The following is a 16,700-nucleotide window of genomic DNA, read 5'->3' as shown; positions in this document are numbered from 1 at the left end:
TCTTAATTATTCTTAACAAAATGATGCTAGCTTTCTCAGTGATTAGCAGTAGTGTATCTAGGGAACCTAGTGCCTATGGCAAGCCCTGAAACTGCCCCCTCCCCTCCATTCCCCTGTTAAAACTTACACATTTAGTTAAAACAAAACTTATGGTAGAGGTGGTGGAGGCTGGCTCAATGCGGGATCAATGCCCATCTTTGTTAACCATAATTCCCCCACACAGCTGGAACCACTCTGCCAGTGCCAGGGAAACTCAGAGCAGTTCCAGCTACATGGGGGTTATGGGTAACGAAGACGGCCATTGCTCCCTCATTGAGCTGCTGGTGTGGCGCCGAATCGGCACTCTGGTGAACTCCAGCAATATTGCACCCCTACTGCCATGTTCGGAATTAAATGGGGGGGGGGGGGGAAATGGATGAATGGCTTGGGCTAGGTGAGAGGCGAGGACAGAAGCATCCCCCTTTAAGGTTAGCAATTTTAGCCAATTATCTCCTTTAATCGGGGTTATTAACACAGAATATCAGTGTGGTATCTCATAGCCACTGCACAAAGATAAAGATAATTCTTATAATACATTGTATGTAAATGCGGGGACCTTGAAAATCTGGGGCCTATAGCATATGCTATTGTTGCTACTACATTCATCTGGCCCTGTCCCTCGTACCCTGCTCAATGTGTATGCGCCCCCTTCCCTTTGAAGCAGTTAAGTTCTGGTTTCTTCCATGCTTCTTACCTACCGACAACATAAATAACATAAAAAATATTTATGTTAATGAGGTGAAAAGAAAACAGGGTTTTTCCCTAAATGGGGGGGGGAGGCTTAGGGCTCTGTGGAGTTTGGCTGGTTTAGATCAAGGTCATTCATCCAAGTCACTAATAACATTTTTAACTATTCAGGTGCCATTTACAATTCAGAGCCCAAACTTTATTTGCATATTAGTTGCAGTTACTGAAAGTGAACTGTCGAAGTAATTGTTTTTCACGATCTAGTTGTTTTTCCATCTTTAGGGGCTCATTTGGACATTCATTTACTCAGCATTGTCTATTGTGTAGCCAGTTTTGGCGTTGAATTTTTAATGGCTTTGTTTAGGAAACTGATGCTCCTTTTGAAGATAGTTCAAATTGTCTAAATTTCTTTCCCTTTAGAACTTTATAGCAAGCAGGGAAAGAAACGTCCAATCCATGTCCTGACCGGCAGTCATTTCTAATTCAGGGCCATTAGATAATTAGCATCATCCTATTCACACTTTTCACCTGTGATGCACTTGTTTGTGAAGTTTATTCTATGTTGCTGTAACAGCAACATTTAATCATGTTGGAATTGTATAAAAGTGCACATAAAATAAGAAATAAAATTGCTATGTGATATATATTTTGATACATACTGTTTGATCTATGCATGGAAGATTGAAATATTATGTGTCTCTGAATGTGTTTCCAGATGCAAATCTTCTGCTTTGATTCAGATCTTTATGGAAACTTTGATGATGCTGTCCAAGGACACGGTCGCCTGAAAGCACTGTCTGTTTTATTTGAGGTGAGAGAACTAACTATTCAAGTAAAATTCTGCACAACGTTTTAAACCATGCCCTCAATGCTATCAGGATGCTATTTATTTTTCACTTCCTTTATATCATCACAACATATCTGAGCATGGTTGTCAAAGGTTAATTATGAATAAGAATGCAAACACCACAGGGTGAACCTGACAAAAGTTCACCCTCTTGCCTATTGAACATTAAGACTGTTTGTACACATTATCAACATCGACTACTCTATGGAAATTTACATTTGACCAGAGGAATTTCTTCTGATGAGCATAGATTGTTTGCATTTGCATCAAAGCATTGTCCTATTTTGAAGGGGAAAATGTTTACCATTTGTCCTTGTGAAATTCCATATGTTGGGTAGTGCCAGATGCACTTAATGATACAGCATCTACCCCACCCTTTCAAGGACCTGTGTTCAATTCCTGCGTCCTAGTGGTTTCTCCACTTTTACAATGCATAAGATTCTAAAAGCTTCAAATGGACCAGCCTCATTTGTTTATTGTGTAATGATTATAATATTTGGGGGGATTTTAGTAAGATTTAGAATAGGTTACATTTTAAAACAGATCTTATTTGAAAGACTGAAGAAATATTGAAAATCTCTGGAGAATGTTAAGCACCTTTCACAAGTAGGTGTTAATTGAACTGACGTCATAAAATGAATGACCATTGTTTGGAACTGGTGCTGGGATAGCTACAAGTACCTTTCTGCAGGGTGCTTACAGGAAGGTCACTCCTGGGTTTTGTTTACCTAACAACAGCTTGAGCAGAAGAAAGAACTCCTGTTGTTTGCTGAAGAAGGTGGGGGTTTTGCAAGTGAGTGAATCACATGTTTTTGGTGGAAATTTCAGTTGGAGAGAGAGGGAAGGAGAGAAGAGAAGCCCTCTCAGCTTGTGTGTGTCTGTGACACAGTGCAAGCCAGGAAGAGCTGGCTGAAACTGATGAAAAGTTCCAAAAGCAGTAGATGGCTGGAAGTGCTATATGTCTGATGTTTCTCTTGGAACAGAAGGAGCTCTGTTGTAACCTGAAAGAAAGAGGTTGCCATCTGGAAAACTCTGATGTGGCCAGTTTCATTAGCGAGACATTGAGGTGACTAATTGTGGTACCTCAGTTGTGGAAATCCTGGAACAACAAATCTCTCTCTGTAAACCCTACAAGAACCTTTCTGAGCAGTAAACATTTACCTTTCAAGGACCAAAGCCTAGTGAACTTTATACATGTTAAATTCTGTGCACAATATAAGAATTGCCTGCATCCAGAGAACTTGGAAGAAGGAGAAGTGAGATTGGACTGTGAATCAAAGAACTTTTCTTAAATTTACACACACATTACATACACGTGCGCTTAGAATTAGAAGGGGGTTAATTTGGGTTAGTTAAGTATAGAGTTAAGTTAAAGTTTGATTCTATTTTCATGTTTAAAGTTGATTAAAAATAACTTTTGTTTTAAAAACCACTTGTCATGGTGAACGTCTATTGCTGCTGGGTTTTGGGGTCCTTTGGTCTCGTAACAATTTCCACCCACTCTTGTCCTGAACCTTGTGGATTGGGCCTTAATTCTTAATTTAAAAATCCTGTGTCAGAGAGGTTGAAATATGATTGGTCCTATGAAGAATCACAGTGCAACATCTAACTGCTATGGATGGTGATAGCTGTGTATGAATCTGTATCCATTTCCTCAGATGTACGGCATATATTTTTCCTTCTCTGTGAAAATTTCACAGGAAGACAAACATTTAAATGATCAAGACGTAGAAGAGTATGTACCAAGTGCCCGTGATTTATAGATGGGATTAGTATATACTGTAGATGGTAATTTAATGGTCAGCAAGGGCACGTTAAATCAAAGCACACATTTCTGTGCAGTTTACTGGCTGTACATATCTGGACCCAGATATGACAAATCAGAAAATGTATGAAAATGCATTGTACTAGATCTGTTGGGGGTTTACGTGGCTCCCGCTTCCGAAAGATCCACCAGTTTGTTGTGCACTTAATTAAAATTAAACACCAATAAAGTAAAAACTGCTATCTTCAGAAGTGTATTTAAATATTGGACAAAGAAAACAACTTTTATCTGTGTTTTGAAACTATTCCAAAACTTGTGCAGTTTGCATCTTTTCTGTTTTTACTTGTTGAGTTGGAAGGTTTACCACCAGTTGTTCTTTGGCTTGGCTTCGCGGACGAAGATTTATGGAGGGGGTAAAAAGTCCACGTCAGCTGCAGGCTCGTTTGTGGCTGACAAGTCCGATGCGGGACAGGCAGACACGATTGCAGCGGTTGCAGGGGAAAATTGGTGGGTTGGGGTTGGGTGTTGGGTTTTTCCTCCTCTGCCTTTTGTCAGTGAGGTAGGCTCTGCGGTCTTCTTCAAAGGAGGTTGCTGCCCGCCAAACTGTGAGGCGCCAAGATGCACGGTTTGAGGCGATATCAGCCCACTGGCGGTGGTCAATGTGGCAGGCACCAAGAGATTTCTTTAGGCAGTCCTTGTACCTTTTCTTTGGTGCACCTCTGTCACGGTGGCCAGTGGAGAGCTCGCCATATAACACGATCTTGGGAAGGCGATGGTCCTCCATTCTGGAGACGTGACCCATCCAGCGCAGCTGGATCTTCAGCAGCGTGGACTCGATGCTGTCGACCTCTGCCATCTCGAGTACTTCGACGTTAGGGATGTAAGCGCTCCAATGGATGTTGAGGATGGAGCGGAGACAACGCTGGTGGAAGCGTTCTAGGAGCCGTAGGTGGTGCCGGTAGAGGACCCATGATTCGGAGCCGAACAGGAGTGTGGGTATGACAACGGCTCTGTATACGCTTATCTTTGTGAGGTTTTTCAGTTGGTTGTTTTTCCAGACTCTTTTGTGTAGTCTTCCAAAGGCGCTATTTGCCTTGGCGAGTCTGTTGTCTATCTCATTGTCGATCCTTGCATCTGATGAAATGGTGCAGCCGAGATAGGTAAACTGGTTGACCGTTTTGAGTTTTGTGTGCCCGATGGAGATGTGGGGGGGCTGGTAATCATGGTGGGGAGCTGGCTGATGGAGGACCTCAGTTTTCTTCAGGCTGACTTCCAGGCCAAACATTTTGGCAGTTTCCGCAAAGCAGGACGTCAAGCGCTGAAGAGCTGGCTCTGAATGGGCAACTAAAGCGGCATCGTCTGCAAAGAGTAGTTCACGGACACTCTTTGCGACGATGCCGCTTTAGTTGCCCATTCAGACCAGTTGTTATGCCCTACCTATATTGACATATGAATGAAATTGGAAGGGGCAGAATCAGTAGGGAAATGCCAAGAAGGACAGGCTGCACCAGATTCAATTTGGGCCTGTGGCTAATACAATGTCACTTACACTTTTAAGCCGAAGGCTGCCCATCTGTCAGTGAGCCAAAGGAGCTGGTTATGCAGACTTTAGGTCAGCAGACAGCTGCCCATTGAGATGTGTTGCCTGATGCCATCTGTTCTGAGGACAGATGTTAACATAAACCATATCAAATGCAGTCAGAGTAATTATCCTGGGCAATGTACATGAAGGACACTGCTGTACAAGAAGAAGGTGTCCTGGTGACAAATCAGATTTCTCTCATTAGTAAAAACCCACATCACCTCTATTGTTCCCAACTTTAAAAGACATGCTTAGTGTTTTATACCATGGGTGTAGACGTTTTTTTTTAAATATATGGTTATAATGGTGGCAGTGAAGTATCCAGATCAGTAATCTGGGATCTTGAGCTGATATCTCTCTGGGAAGGAAACCTGCCACTCTTATCCTCTTTGCTCTGTATGTGAAATTTAAATGCCTTAGGAAATAGCCCAGCAAGCAATTCAGTTCTCACAGGCAATTGGAGATGGACACTCACTGCTAACTTCACCAGCGATGCCCAAATCTTAAAATATGAGAAAAATAAAATAACCCTTACAGGATTGTGCACTGGGGTTTGGGGAGATATTGGGTTTGAAACCATTCAGAACAAATTGGGACGTGAAAACGAAATCCATTTATGCAAACGCTAAGCTTCAGTGTCTTTTAAAATTAACTTTAAGGAAGATGTTTCCAAGAATGATGGGATAAATGAATAGATATGAAACATCTGTGTATTGCAAATCTGGTTGGAATCCATCCAGCCTTCCAATGTTTTAAAATGGCTTGGTAAATAAAGATATAAATGTTTCGAACTGCTGCTATTTACCATTGCATAAAGATCCTACAAGGAGTCTTAGTTTGAAAATTATACCCCATTATTTAAATGACATATTGTTCTACTTGAAGACATTTGCATGTCTCCAGTCTTTACACTTTCACTCAGCCCTGATTTCTATCTAGAGAAAATATTAATAAAAGTGATAAGTGTGAGGTGCTTCATTTTGGTGGGATTAATCAAGATAGGACATACATAGTAAATGGGAGGGCATTGAGGAATGCAGTGGAGCAGAAAATCTAGGAATAACAATGCATTGTTCCCTGAAGGTAGAATCTCATGTGGATAAGGTGGTGAAGAAGGCTTTTAGTATGCTGGCCTTTATAAATCAATGCATAGAATACAGGAGTTTGGAAGTGATGTTGAGATTGTTTAAGGTATTAGTGAGGCCAAATTTAGAGTACTGTGTGCATTTCTGGTCACCGAATTATAGGAAGGATATCAACATGGTAGAGAGAGTGCAAAGAAGATTTACGAAAATGTTACCTGGGTTTCAGCATCTAGATTACAAAGAAAGATAGAGCAGTTTAGGTCTTTATTCTTTGGAGCGTAGAAAGTTGAGAGGGGATTTGATAGAGGTATTTAAGATTATGAGAGGGATAGATAGAATTGATGGGGATAAGCTTTTTCCCTTGAGGGTAGGAGAGATTGAAACAAGAGGTTAAGAGTTAAGGGGCAAAAGTTTAGAAGTAACATGAGGGGGAACTTCTTTACCCAGAGAGTCGTGGCTGTGTGGAACGAGCTTCCGGGAGAAGTTGTGACAGCAGGGTCAATTTTGTCATTTAAAGAAAAATTAGATAGGTGTTTGGATGGGAGGGGAATGGAGGGTTATGGGAAGGGTGCGGGTAGTGGGACTAGAGGAGAGGACTTGGTTCGGTGTAGACTAGAAGGGCCGAGATGGCTTGTTTCCGTGCTGTAATTGTTATATGGTAATAAATTAAAATGCTTGGTTCTTCCTCAAGAATGGCAAAAAAAATCTTAAGAATGAAACAGAGCCAGTGTCCAGAGTTTGTACATGCATCAAATTGAAAGGGGTACTGATGGTAATGATCAGTCGTGATCTAAAATGGCGGTGCTGGCCTGACGGGCCAAATGGCCTACTCCAGCTCCTATTGTCTATTGTCTATTGTGAAATGATTTCTGGATTTGAGCTGCTTCTTAAAAAACATCAAAATCAAAGAGACAAATGCCATGCAGTCAAAGAAACAGATTAATTTAATATCCTCCATTATCTCCACTCCGTCACCAATTTGAGATACCAGGCATGTAAAATAAGATGCATTATGCAAATGTTACTCATATTTTACAGATTGGCCCAGAGGACAATGTAAATTATGAGAGTATCATACGTGGAGTGGATATGGTAAGCAGATACGGTAAGTTGTGTGAGTAAATAAGCACAGAACAAATTGGGTGCATGTATCCTGGCTGTAAGAAGTGAATAGGGTTTAAATCAGGAATAATTAAATCACAATAAAATATGTTTTTCTCTGTACAGTGAAAACAATACTCAGTAATGCTTCGAGATTAAAAACCTACTGTAAATACTTCACAATTGGAGTAATATTACAAAATCTTTTCGTCAGGAAAGTAACATTTCAATAGGATGCATTTCCCAGATTTTGTGTTCCTGAGGATGGCCCCCAGCCCGAACTCTCCCTCATTTTAAGTGGGGCAAATGGAAAGGCAATTCTTTTTTTTCTTTTTTTAAAATTTTTTATTTTTCACACCATAAATCACATTAGCCATGATATACACTTTTTCTTTTTCACACATATACAGTGACTTTTTCTCCCCCCACCTCCCTCCTCCCAAGCCACCCCCCCACCCCCCCCCCTCATCCATTTTAGGTATACAATCTAGGTTCCATTAAACCAGTCAGACAATGTTGTCATTCAACAAAAATACACCAGAGATTCTACTGAGTCCATTCTTTTCTTTCCTTCTCCTTCCATCAACTTAGGTAATGTTTGTCCCCGGTAGGTTTTCGCTATTGTATTTAATGTAAGGCTCCCATACTTGTTCGAATATTTCAATATTATTTCTTAAACTATATGTTATTTTTTCTAATGGAATACATTTATTCATTTCTATATAACATAACATAACAATTACAGCACGGAAACAGGCCATTAGGCCCTTCTAGTTATAGGAAAGGCAATTCTTGGCGGTGGTGTAGATTGACACAAATGACCCTGCAGATGCAACTTGGCTTCCCATCAGCACAGATTCTCAACCAAAGGAAGTCATTGTACACTTGAGGCCATGCAAGGGGTTGATCAGTTAAATCAAGATATGATAAAGCAAATCCTTTTTTCTTCAATGCTTTTATTTCTGTCTCTTGGACCCTGCCTGCTCCTCCTTTTTCCTTTTACAACACATCACCAAGAGATTTTTTTTGTTTGTTTGTCTGTATAATGCTGCTGCGATATGAGCCAGAAGTTCCACCCTTTGCAAAAAGGCATTTGCAATAAATGCAAATACTTTGTGCTCTTCAATTTGTGTCAATTTCAAAGAGTAAATTGAATGAAAAAAAATCTGCTCTTCAGAAAATTTATCATCTGTCCAGATCCAGTCCATCTTCTTGAATGTTTTCCCACAAGTTGTAAAAATGCTGCCCAGAATTTATTTAGCTCCAGAGAGAAAACCATATTGAGCAACGGGCCAACGATAGTTTATTTTGCAATCTGGCTCGTATAAAATGTGAATGCAATTGAGCCTAAGGAATTATGTGCAGTGGATGAGCTCTCACACACTTACTGCGTCCTAAGTCCTTTTCTCTGTCCGCTCCACTCTGCGGGTGTGTGGCTCAGATGGTTTATATGGCACAGGTAGGTCTCACAGTGGGAAAGCTAGGTCAGGTAAGAAAATGAGAGTTGGGATTTGCATTTGGCTGCTGCGGGGTTGGTTAGGAGATTAAATTTATTGCTGGGGAGGCAGGTTTATTGTTTCAACTGGTGCACATGGAGTTTAGGTTGTGATCCCCTAAACTGACATGAGGACTACACGTGGGGTTGGTGAGGTGGTGTGTGATAACTGGGGAGTTGACATGAGGGTTAGGTTGTAATTTCAAGTGACTGGACTTCAAGTCACTTCCTTGCACCATCCATGAAAGGCTGAGTTTAGCTGGAAGATGAGGGAAAGTAAAGATTTTATGTCCTTTGTAAGTTCCTGATTTAATCTATTTTTTGCATAGCACACCTCAACTTGGCACATTGCAGTCAAATTTCTAAGCCTATGTACTTAAAGACATAATAAATGTGATGAAGATTAACTCTCAGTCCTGTAATTTTAGGGACAGCATTAGTCTAGATATTTCAAATTCTTTCACTGCAGCACTTCATGTCAGTAACTTGAATGCTTGCACCTGGTTCTATGTAACGTAACCTTAAATCTGGTAGGAAAGACTGTGGAACGAGCAGATGTGATTTCAGAAACAGATTTTACCAAGTGATAGGACTGTGGGTTTAATTTTAAATTGGTGTGGTAGAATAAAACACAGAATTACTATCTCAGCGAGTGTGTTGTTTCCAACTGATGTTAATTGAAAAATTGAAATGAAAATGGGAAAGGGTTTGCAGAAAGCTACTGACTTGTGCACTGCCCAAGTTTTACTCTATTGTATGTAGTTAAAATTAACCCTTTAATCTTTTTGACAAATCTCTTCCAGCATCTGAGGATCTTTTACTTGAACGTTGTTATAGTTTTTTAATTTAGACATACAGCCCAGGAACAGGCCCTTCCAGCCCACAAGCCAATGCTTCCCAAATACCCCAATTAACCTTCAACCCCCATACATTTTGAAAGGTGGGAGGAACCCGAAGCACCTGGAGGAAACCCATTCAGACAGGGGGAAAATGTACAAACTTCTTACAAATAGCGCTGGATTCGAACACAGGTCTCTGGCAGTTTTGATGTTAATTTTTGGGTTTTTTTTCTTCGTGGATTGTCATTCAAGGTTTTTCCTTATTGCAGGAAAACAGGCTGCATTGGAGCCATTTATTTTCTTGAATCTTCTCCCTAACTCAACGGGAAAATATTATACATACAATGGTTCCCTTACAATACCTCCCTGTACAGAAACAGTACAATGGATTGTATTTAAAGAAACGGTGCTGATTTCTGAAAGTCAGGTAAAATTCAATTGTCTTTCAAATTGTCCTTTTAAACATTTTGTCAATGCATTACGGAGAAAAGTTGCAGATTGTAAATAATCTCTTGTATACAATGTACACAATGAATGCAGAAAAGAGAAACTTCTTCACTGAAACATATATCACCTCCCTTATGTGTTGTAAAATTCTTCAGCAAGCAAATATTGTCTACCTATGATATTGGCCTCTGGCTAATAGCAATGCAGTTACAGCCGACTTGACAGCTGAGTCATGTTAATAAGGTTGGAGCATGAATTTTATGAGCCGTATGGGTATTACCATCACTAACAAATGCTTTCTAGCCCTGCCAATTCAGTTCTCCATGTGGGTCTGGATATTCAGTGGGACCTTCACCATATGTATCTCTTCGGTGTTTAAGGTCCAAAAAATTATAGGAAATCCACCCACCTTCACACCCACAGCCAATATTACATTCCTAAGTACAGCCATTAGGTTCTTCTTTCTTTAATGAGGTCTGAGAATTTATTTTTTTTGTTGCCAAGCTTTAGGCATTGGATAGAACTGATGAGAACCAGATTAATTGTTCCCAGACAAGAGACTAAAATAAGCACTTGGAGACTTGAACAAATTCAATAAATATAGCCCAGTGGTTCTCAGCCTTTTTTCTGTCCAATCACGTACCACCTTAAGTAATCCCTTATTAACCACAGAGCACCTATGGCATCTTAAAATTTGCCAGTGATCAATTTCCAATTATTTTTAAGAGCCTGCAATAATGGGTTTAATCAGCCTTATCAGTATATGTTAATAATGTGGATTAAATTGGTGAACAACAGAAAGTTATAAATTTATCTCAGAGGTTTCTATTAAGTATACGAGTATGTCTGATGATAGGACCCTTGATGTAACCTTATAGTTTTATAGTATGTTCTGAGACCTACAAATGAGTTAAGGCCACATCAATCTCAGCAAGATTCCGTGATCTCAGTTTGGCTGCAGCAGTAAGAATTTTGATGGATATGTACGTTGTCGAATGTATATGAGAGTAAACTCATTATCTTTATCTTTATCCTTTGTGCTCCCAAATTACCAAAAAATAACTTAACCAGTATTACATTGTAAAGAAGGAAATTTAATCAAACAAATTGTTATTAATAATACTTCAAATTCCTTAGCCAAAATTCAGGCACGAAAAGAATTGCACAATCCCGTTAAATGCATGGTTTCAATATGCTTTGAAACATATTTTAATTAAACGATGGCTTCACACAAGGGAAAGCAAAGCGCTTCTGTTCCTGATTTGATTCAAGTCCAATCATCCTCGCTGATAAATGCAGATGTCAAGTGGAGGATTGGTTGATGTTTTGCAATTTTCAAGTGGTTGAAAATCTTTCCGACAATGCTGAAGAAGTTTTATGTCCCTTTATTCAGCTGGAGGTGTTCTGTGAGGTACTGACCATGCAACAGGCTGGCTACGTCATGTTGATAGATTATCTGCAGAACAATTACAGGGAGCAGCAATACCAATTTGTTGGGCAGGTCTTTTCATCGTACTCAGGGACAGAAGAAATTCCTGACCCAGGTAGGTTCAAACTGTTGCATTTTTTTGAAACAATGTAAAAGTACATTTTACAGTTCCCATTTGAAATCACTAAATGCTCCATTGAAGAGACTGTGATTGTTAATCCCTTACATTAAATGAAATGCCAAGATAATCTGTTCTTGTAATATTATTTCAAAAATAAAATTTTGACTGTAGACAAATAGTTTCTTGCTCTTTGCCATGTTGAATTTGAGGAGGCAGAGAAAATACCTGGTTTAGTGTCTTAACTGAAAATTGGTTTTCTCACAGGGTGACACACCCAGTCGGTGTTTGAGTTATCCTTGTCGATTTTAGCATTCAATTACCTGGATTGCGGTTGAGTCTTTAACCTACCAGTGATTCACAGCTGATGACAGATGTGCTCAGTACATTATGCGCTCTGTAAATTGATTTGTAACATTAGACCCTTTCAAACTGTGTGTAAAATGGAGTTAACTGGGCAATTTTCCCCATTAGCGCCCCAGTTATGCAACAGTTAGAAAGGGTCCAACCCGGCCAACCCAGTCGGAACCCAACCAGGTCCCTGACACCTACCTCAGAGGTAGTCGGGGAACCCAGTTAAACTTACCTAGGTCATGTCCACAGGCGATTTGAAAACAAAAATGGCCGACCCGCTTATTCTAGTGAGGTCAGCGCTTACGTGCATGATTCACCGGGCAGCCAGCATCCGAATATCTGGCGATACTTCTGGTGAGTATGTGACACATCATTGCAGGGGCAGGATCCTCCCCTTAAATCACCGGGTTGGCGGTTTAATTGGTCGATTCCCCCTGCAATTTAAAAGGTATTTCCAGCACTTTTCCTCCAGTAATCGTGCTGCAGTTTAGAAGAGGCTATTGGCACATGTCTGATGATGGCCCACTGCCCTCACCTATTTCTGAGTGAGCTGGCTTTTATTTTTCAGTTTTTCCATACTTTGGTGTGCAGTGTCACATGGGTCAGTGGTTGGAATAATCAGATTTACCAAATCTGGCCAGTAACTTCTAAAGAGGTTCCACATCTTGTTCAAATCCACGAAATTTAAATCATAATTGTGGAAGCATCAGAACAAGGATTTGTAATTTGTAATGTTTAATATTTGCAAACATAAATAGAGCACACTCAAAAGAAATGAATTTCTGCTCATCCATCTATTTGCTATTAGTCTGATTTAAACCAACAAAGGGTAGCTAAGTGGATTTTTAAAAAACTGCCGCTGTTGCAGATCTGAAAGATCAGAGACCTGTGATGCTCTGGTGTTACTCTTGGGAGCAGGGCACCAGAAAAGGGAAGAACATTCCCCCCCCCCCCCCAAACCTTTTTGGGAAGGAGAAGCAGAAGAGATTGACCAAAGCAGTAAATCAGCAGCTGATGGACGTGCACATACTGCGGCCAACTTGTGGTCAGGAGACCTGCACGCGCTGCTGGAGACTGGCTCATGGGAGCCAGGATTTGAGAGGGTGCTGAGGACAAGAAGGGCTCCCGATGGGCCTTGGGCGCTGAAGGCTGCCTGGTTGTGACAGAGGTTTGGATCTGGAGTTTGGGTTGCCGATGGTTTGAATGGAAATTTGGAGCAGCTGCGGGAGTGCTGGATGCAAATCCATGGACACTCAGTGACTCTGAAGAGACGCTATTTTGCTTCTCTTATTGTAAGGGTTGACTCTTTAATACCTTCCATCAGGCAGAAGGTTACCCCCTCCATAAATCTTCGTCCGCGAAGCCAAGCCAAAGAAGAAACATGTTCTGTAATATTACATGACAATAAAGGAATCTAAATCTTCGCCATCAGCTGATTTTGGACATTTTTTTTCTTTCAACTTAAAGTTTGTGCACTAATTAGCTTTGCCCCTCTTTCTGTTTATTTTTTAAACCCTTATTTGGAATCTCTCAATCTGATATCCTTTCCCTCTCAACAGTTGTAATCCATCTTAGTTTTTGTTCAGTCACAGCCTGGCCAGTCTTTAATTCCATGCTCTGCCTTTGGTTCTATTTTGCTCTGTTCCATTCTGTCTTAATTTTCCAGTCACCCAGTCCCTCTCATTCACCCTGACTTGGAAATGGTCTCATTTTCTGAATAACCTTTCATTTAAAAATGTGTTTATCTGGAAAAGGCACTGAGAACAATTTCTAGATCTTAAGCGCCATCTGGTGTTAAGAATATGTAATTATTTTTTGCAAACCATACTTGAAGAGTTGCTCTGTCAAAGGACTGTTGGTACATTTTCATTGCAGAGAATTTGATTCAAATAAATTTATTGAAAACTAACTTCAGAGTGTACTCTGAGCAAATCAATGGTTAGTGCATGAGTGGTAATCAAACCAACAATGATTTAACATGAGCTGCTCTTCTGAGATGAGGGAGGTAATTGAACACATGTTAAAGCAAAACAAAAGGAACTTTCCTCTGCTCTTGTTTATATCTTGATTTGATGCTGACATTAAACAAAGGTAATGCACACGTAGGCTTTGGACAAGTTTAATGTATTCCATCTGACTCTGGGACTGTCTTCTAAGTTTGCAGTTCGGAACCCCAGAATCTTCAAGTTGACCCACAGAATGACACCTCTTTGCTTGTTCTCTGGGAAAGACCAAGGGCAGTTTATGGTGATGTTCTGGAGAAATATGCAGTGTTCCATCAGCGGTTAGATGGAGAAGACCAGACCAGGCACCAGTTCCTGACGGATGGGGATCAGGACACGGTAATAAATAACATCTAATATGCAATGTAACCATGTATAATGATCTGCACTTCAATGTAATTTTCAAGCTCTCGCATTGTAACCCAGTGTTTCATTTCCTCAGGGAGCCATTCTCAGCAACTTACTGCCAAACACCAGTTATGTTGTTGAAGTGGTTGCCATCTGTTCAGACGGTCTCTATGGAGTATACAGCGACAAATTTGTTGTGGACATGCCCATGGAGTTTGAAGATCCAGGTAAGTGTGAATCCTGCTCTTCCTTGTGGTCTCTTAATCCATTGCTTAGGTTTCGTTGATGCTCTGCTCTGTAGAAATGCTAGTAAATTAAGACCCTGCATATCTGAAATCAGTACAATCCTAGATGAGGAAAATTAATTGTCAATCATCAAGTCACACAGCATAGGACAGGCCCTTCAGCCAGATTTGACCATGCTGTCTGCATTTGGCCCATAATCTTCTAAGCCTTTCCTATCCACATATCTATCCAAACGTCTTCCGAGTGTCATAATTGAACCTGCTTCTATCTGGCAGCTTTTTCCAGATACAGGCCACCCATCCCTCGAATTTGAGAATTATCTACCTTGGGAAGAACAAGTTTTCTTTAAAATTTATTTCCCACAATTTAAATAATTGTTGTTCCTAATGCACAGGTGTGCCAGTCCTCTGGATTATGCTGATGTTCACCACAAAATTTAGGAACAAAGTACCATGTGAATTGTGTGTGCTACCGATGGTGTTGGGATTCCCTTACTCGCTGTAGCTGGTTTGACCTTGCTAATGGCATTTTTTCATAAAAGCAAGATTGTGACAGTGTGCTTGCTGCTTCAGTCTGATATGGCAAAGTGTGGGTTATCTTTTAGAACTAGGCTGCTCAAACTCTCTTCGCTTTGTGGCTGTTCGCTGAGGATTTAAAAAGCAAAGTCCATGTATTTTCTGCTTCTCCCAGAACCAGTTGCACCAAAATGCTTGGTGTTACTTAGTGGTTAATTATCGTACATGAGGAGGTCTTTGTTTATTGTCCAGCCCATCTGGAGGAGGTTTTGTTTTGAAATCATGAACTGTCTCAGTCATGAATGTAACGGATACTTTAACAATGCTAAGGAGGCCATGAAGAAAATGGATTCAACAAGAAATTAATTGCAAAAGCTGCAAATCTAAAATGAAAACCGGAAATATGATAGTGTGAGATGTTAATTCTGTTCCCCTTATTACAGATGAGACTGGCCTGCTGAGTATTTCCAGCATTTTTTTTGTTCAGTTAAAAAAAAATCCCATTTCTATTTTCTTTCCCAATGTTAGTGTGGGAGAAAAGAGCACTTAGAAAAGCACTGCATGGAACAAGCCCTTCAGCCCACAATGTCTGCAGATGACCCATGTCCCTCCATCCCCTGCCTGTTCATGCACATATCAATCCCTGTTAGATTTTGCTTTTGTACCTGCTTGTACTGTCTTCCCTGGAAGAGAGCTAGAGGCACCAGCCATTCCCTGAGCATGAAACACCTTGCACACTTCCTTTGAAATTTCCCCCAATCCTCAGTCTGTTCCCTCCCATATTTGACATTTCACCCAGAGGAAAATAACTCCCACTATCTATCCACACCTCTCATTATTCTATCAGGTCATCCCTCAGTCTCGAGTACTCCAGTTTGTTCAACCTTCCCTCACTAATCCTGGCAACCTCCTGTGGAACCTCTGTACCCTGCCTAAAACCTCCACGTCATTCCTGCAATGTGGTACACGCAATGCTAAACACAAGGCCTAACTAAAGTTTTATCCAGCTGCAACATGACTTCCTATCATTTTAAAGCTGATGAAGGCAGGAGGGCAGTGCTCCTTCTCTGGCATCTTAGCCCTTTATGTTGCCACTTCCAGAGAGCTATGAATTTGCACTCCGATCTCTTTGTATATTAAAGCTCCAAAGGGATCAGCCATGTGCTTTCTTCCCAAAGTACAACTCCTCACACTTGTCCAGATTAAACTCCATCTGCCATTTATTCACCCCATTTCCAACTGATCTACATCCTACTGGCAAACTTTCTCATTATCCACAACTCCACTATTTATTTTGGTAGCTAGCAAACATATTAATCACCCCACCTACAATATATTTTCATTGAAATCATTTAGCTATCTGTCACAAACAACTGATCCCTGAAGAACAACAATGGACAAAGTCTTTCAGTCAGAATAACATTCCTCTGTCACTATCCTGTGTTTTTTATGGCCAAGACAAATTTGAATCCAATCTACCATGTCACTATCAGTGTTAAATATATTAATCTTCTGTATTAACCTGTAATGATTGGCCTTGTTGAATGCTTTACTGAAGCTGGTGTAGGCAACTTCACAACCCCACTCTCAGCAACCATCTTCGTCACCTCCTCAGAAAACTCAGATTTGTAAGATCATCCCCACATAATGCTATGCTGACTACCTCTAATAAATCCATACTTTTCCAGATGTGGAAAATCCCATCCACTCCTTTATCATTGAATGTTCCTACCCTCTCCCTGGTTACCTTCTAATGTATGTGTAAAATTCCTTGGGATTCTCTTCAATCCTACTTACCAA

General features: G+C 40.5%; 1 protein-coding gene across 5 annotated transcripts in view; it reads left to right on the top strand.

Annotated features, from left to right (window-relative positions):
- ptprz1a (protein tyrosine phosphatase receptor type Z1a) overlaps window positions 1–16,700 on the top strand; it is a 201,487-nt gene that overhangs the window by 105,028 nt on the left and 79,759 nt on the right. For all 5 annotated transcript variants that reach the window (XM_069903388.1, XM_069903392.1, XM_069903391.1 and 2 more), the window contains 6 exons: window positions 1,442–1,537; window positions 7,044–7,110; window positions 9,710–9,867; window positions 11,281–11,431; window positions 13,946–14,130; window positions 14,234–14,366. In XM_069903388.1, coding sequence (XP_069759489.1) covers window positions 1,442–1,537; window positions 7,044–7,110; window positions 9,710–9,867; window positions 11,281–11,431; window positions 13,946–14,130; window positions 14,234–14,366 — 790 coding nt within the window. The remainder of the gene's footprint in view (window positions 1–1,441; window positions 1,538–7,043; window positions 7,111–9,709; window positions 9,868–11,280; window positions 11,432–13,945; window positions 14,131–14,233; window positions 14,367–16,700) is intronic.

Source organism: Narcine bancroftii, chromosome 11 (genome assembly GCF_036971445.1).
Source record: "Narcine bancroftii isolate sNarBan1 chromosome 11, sNarBan1.hap1, whole genome shotgun sequence".
Taxonomy (NCBI): Eukaryota; Metazoa; Chordata; class Chondrichthyes; order Torpediniformes; family Narcinidae; genus Narcine; species Narcine bancroftii.
The sequence above is the reverse complement of the archived record's forward strand: the minus strand, read 5'-3'. Positions and strand labels throughout refer to the sequence as shown.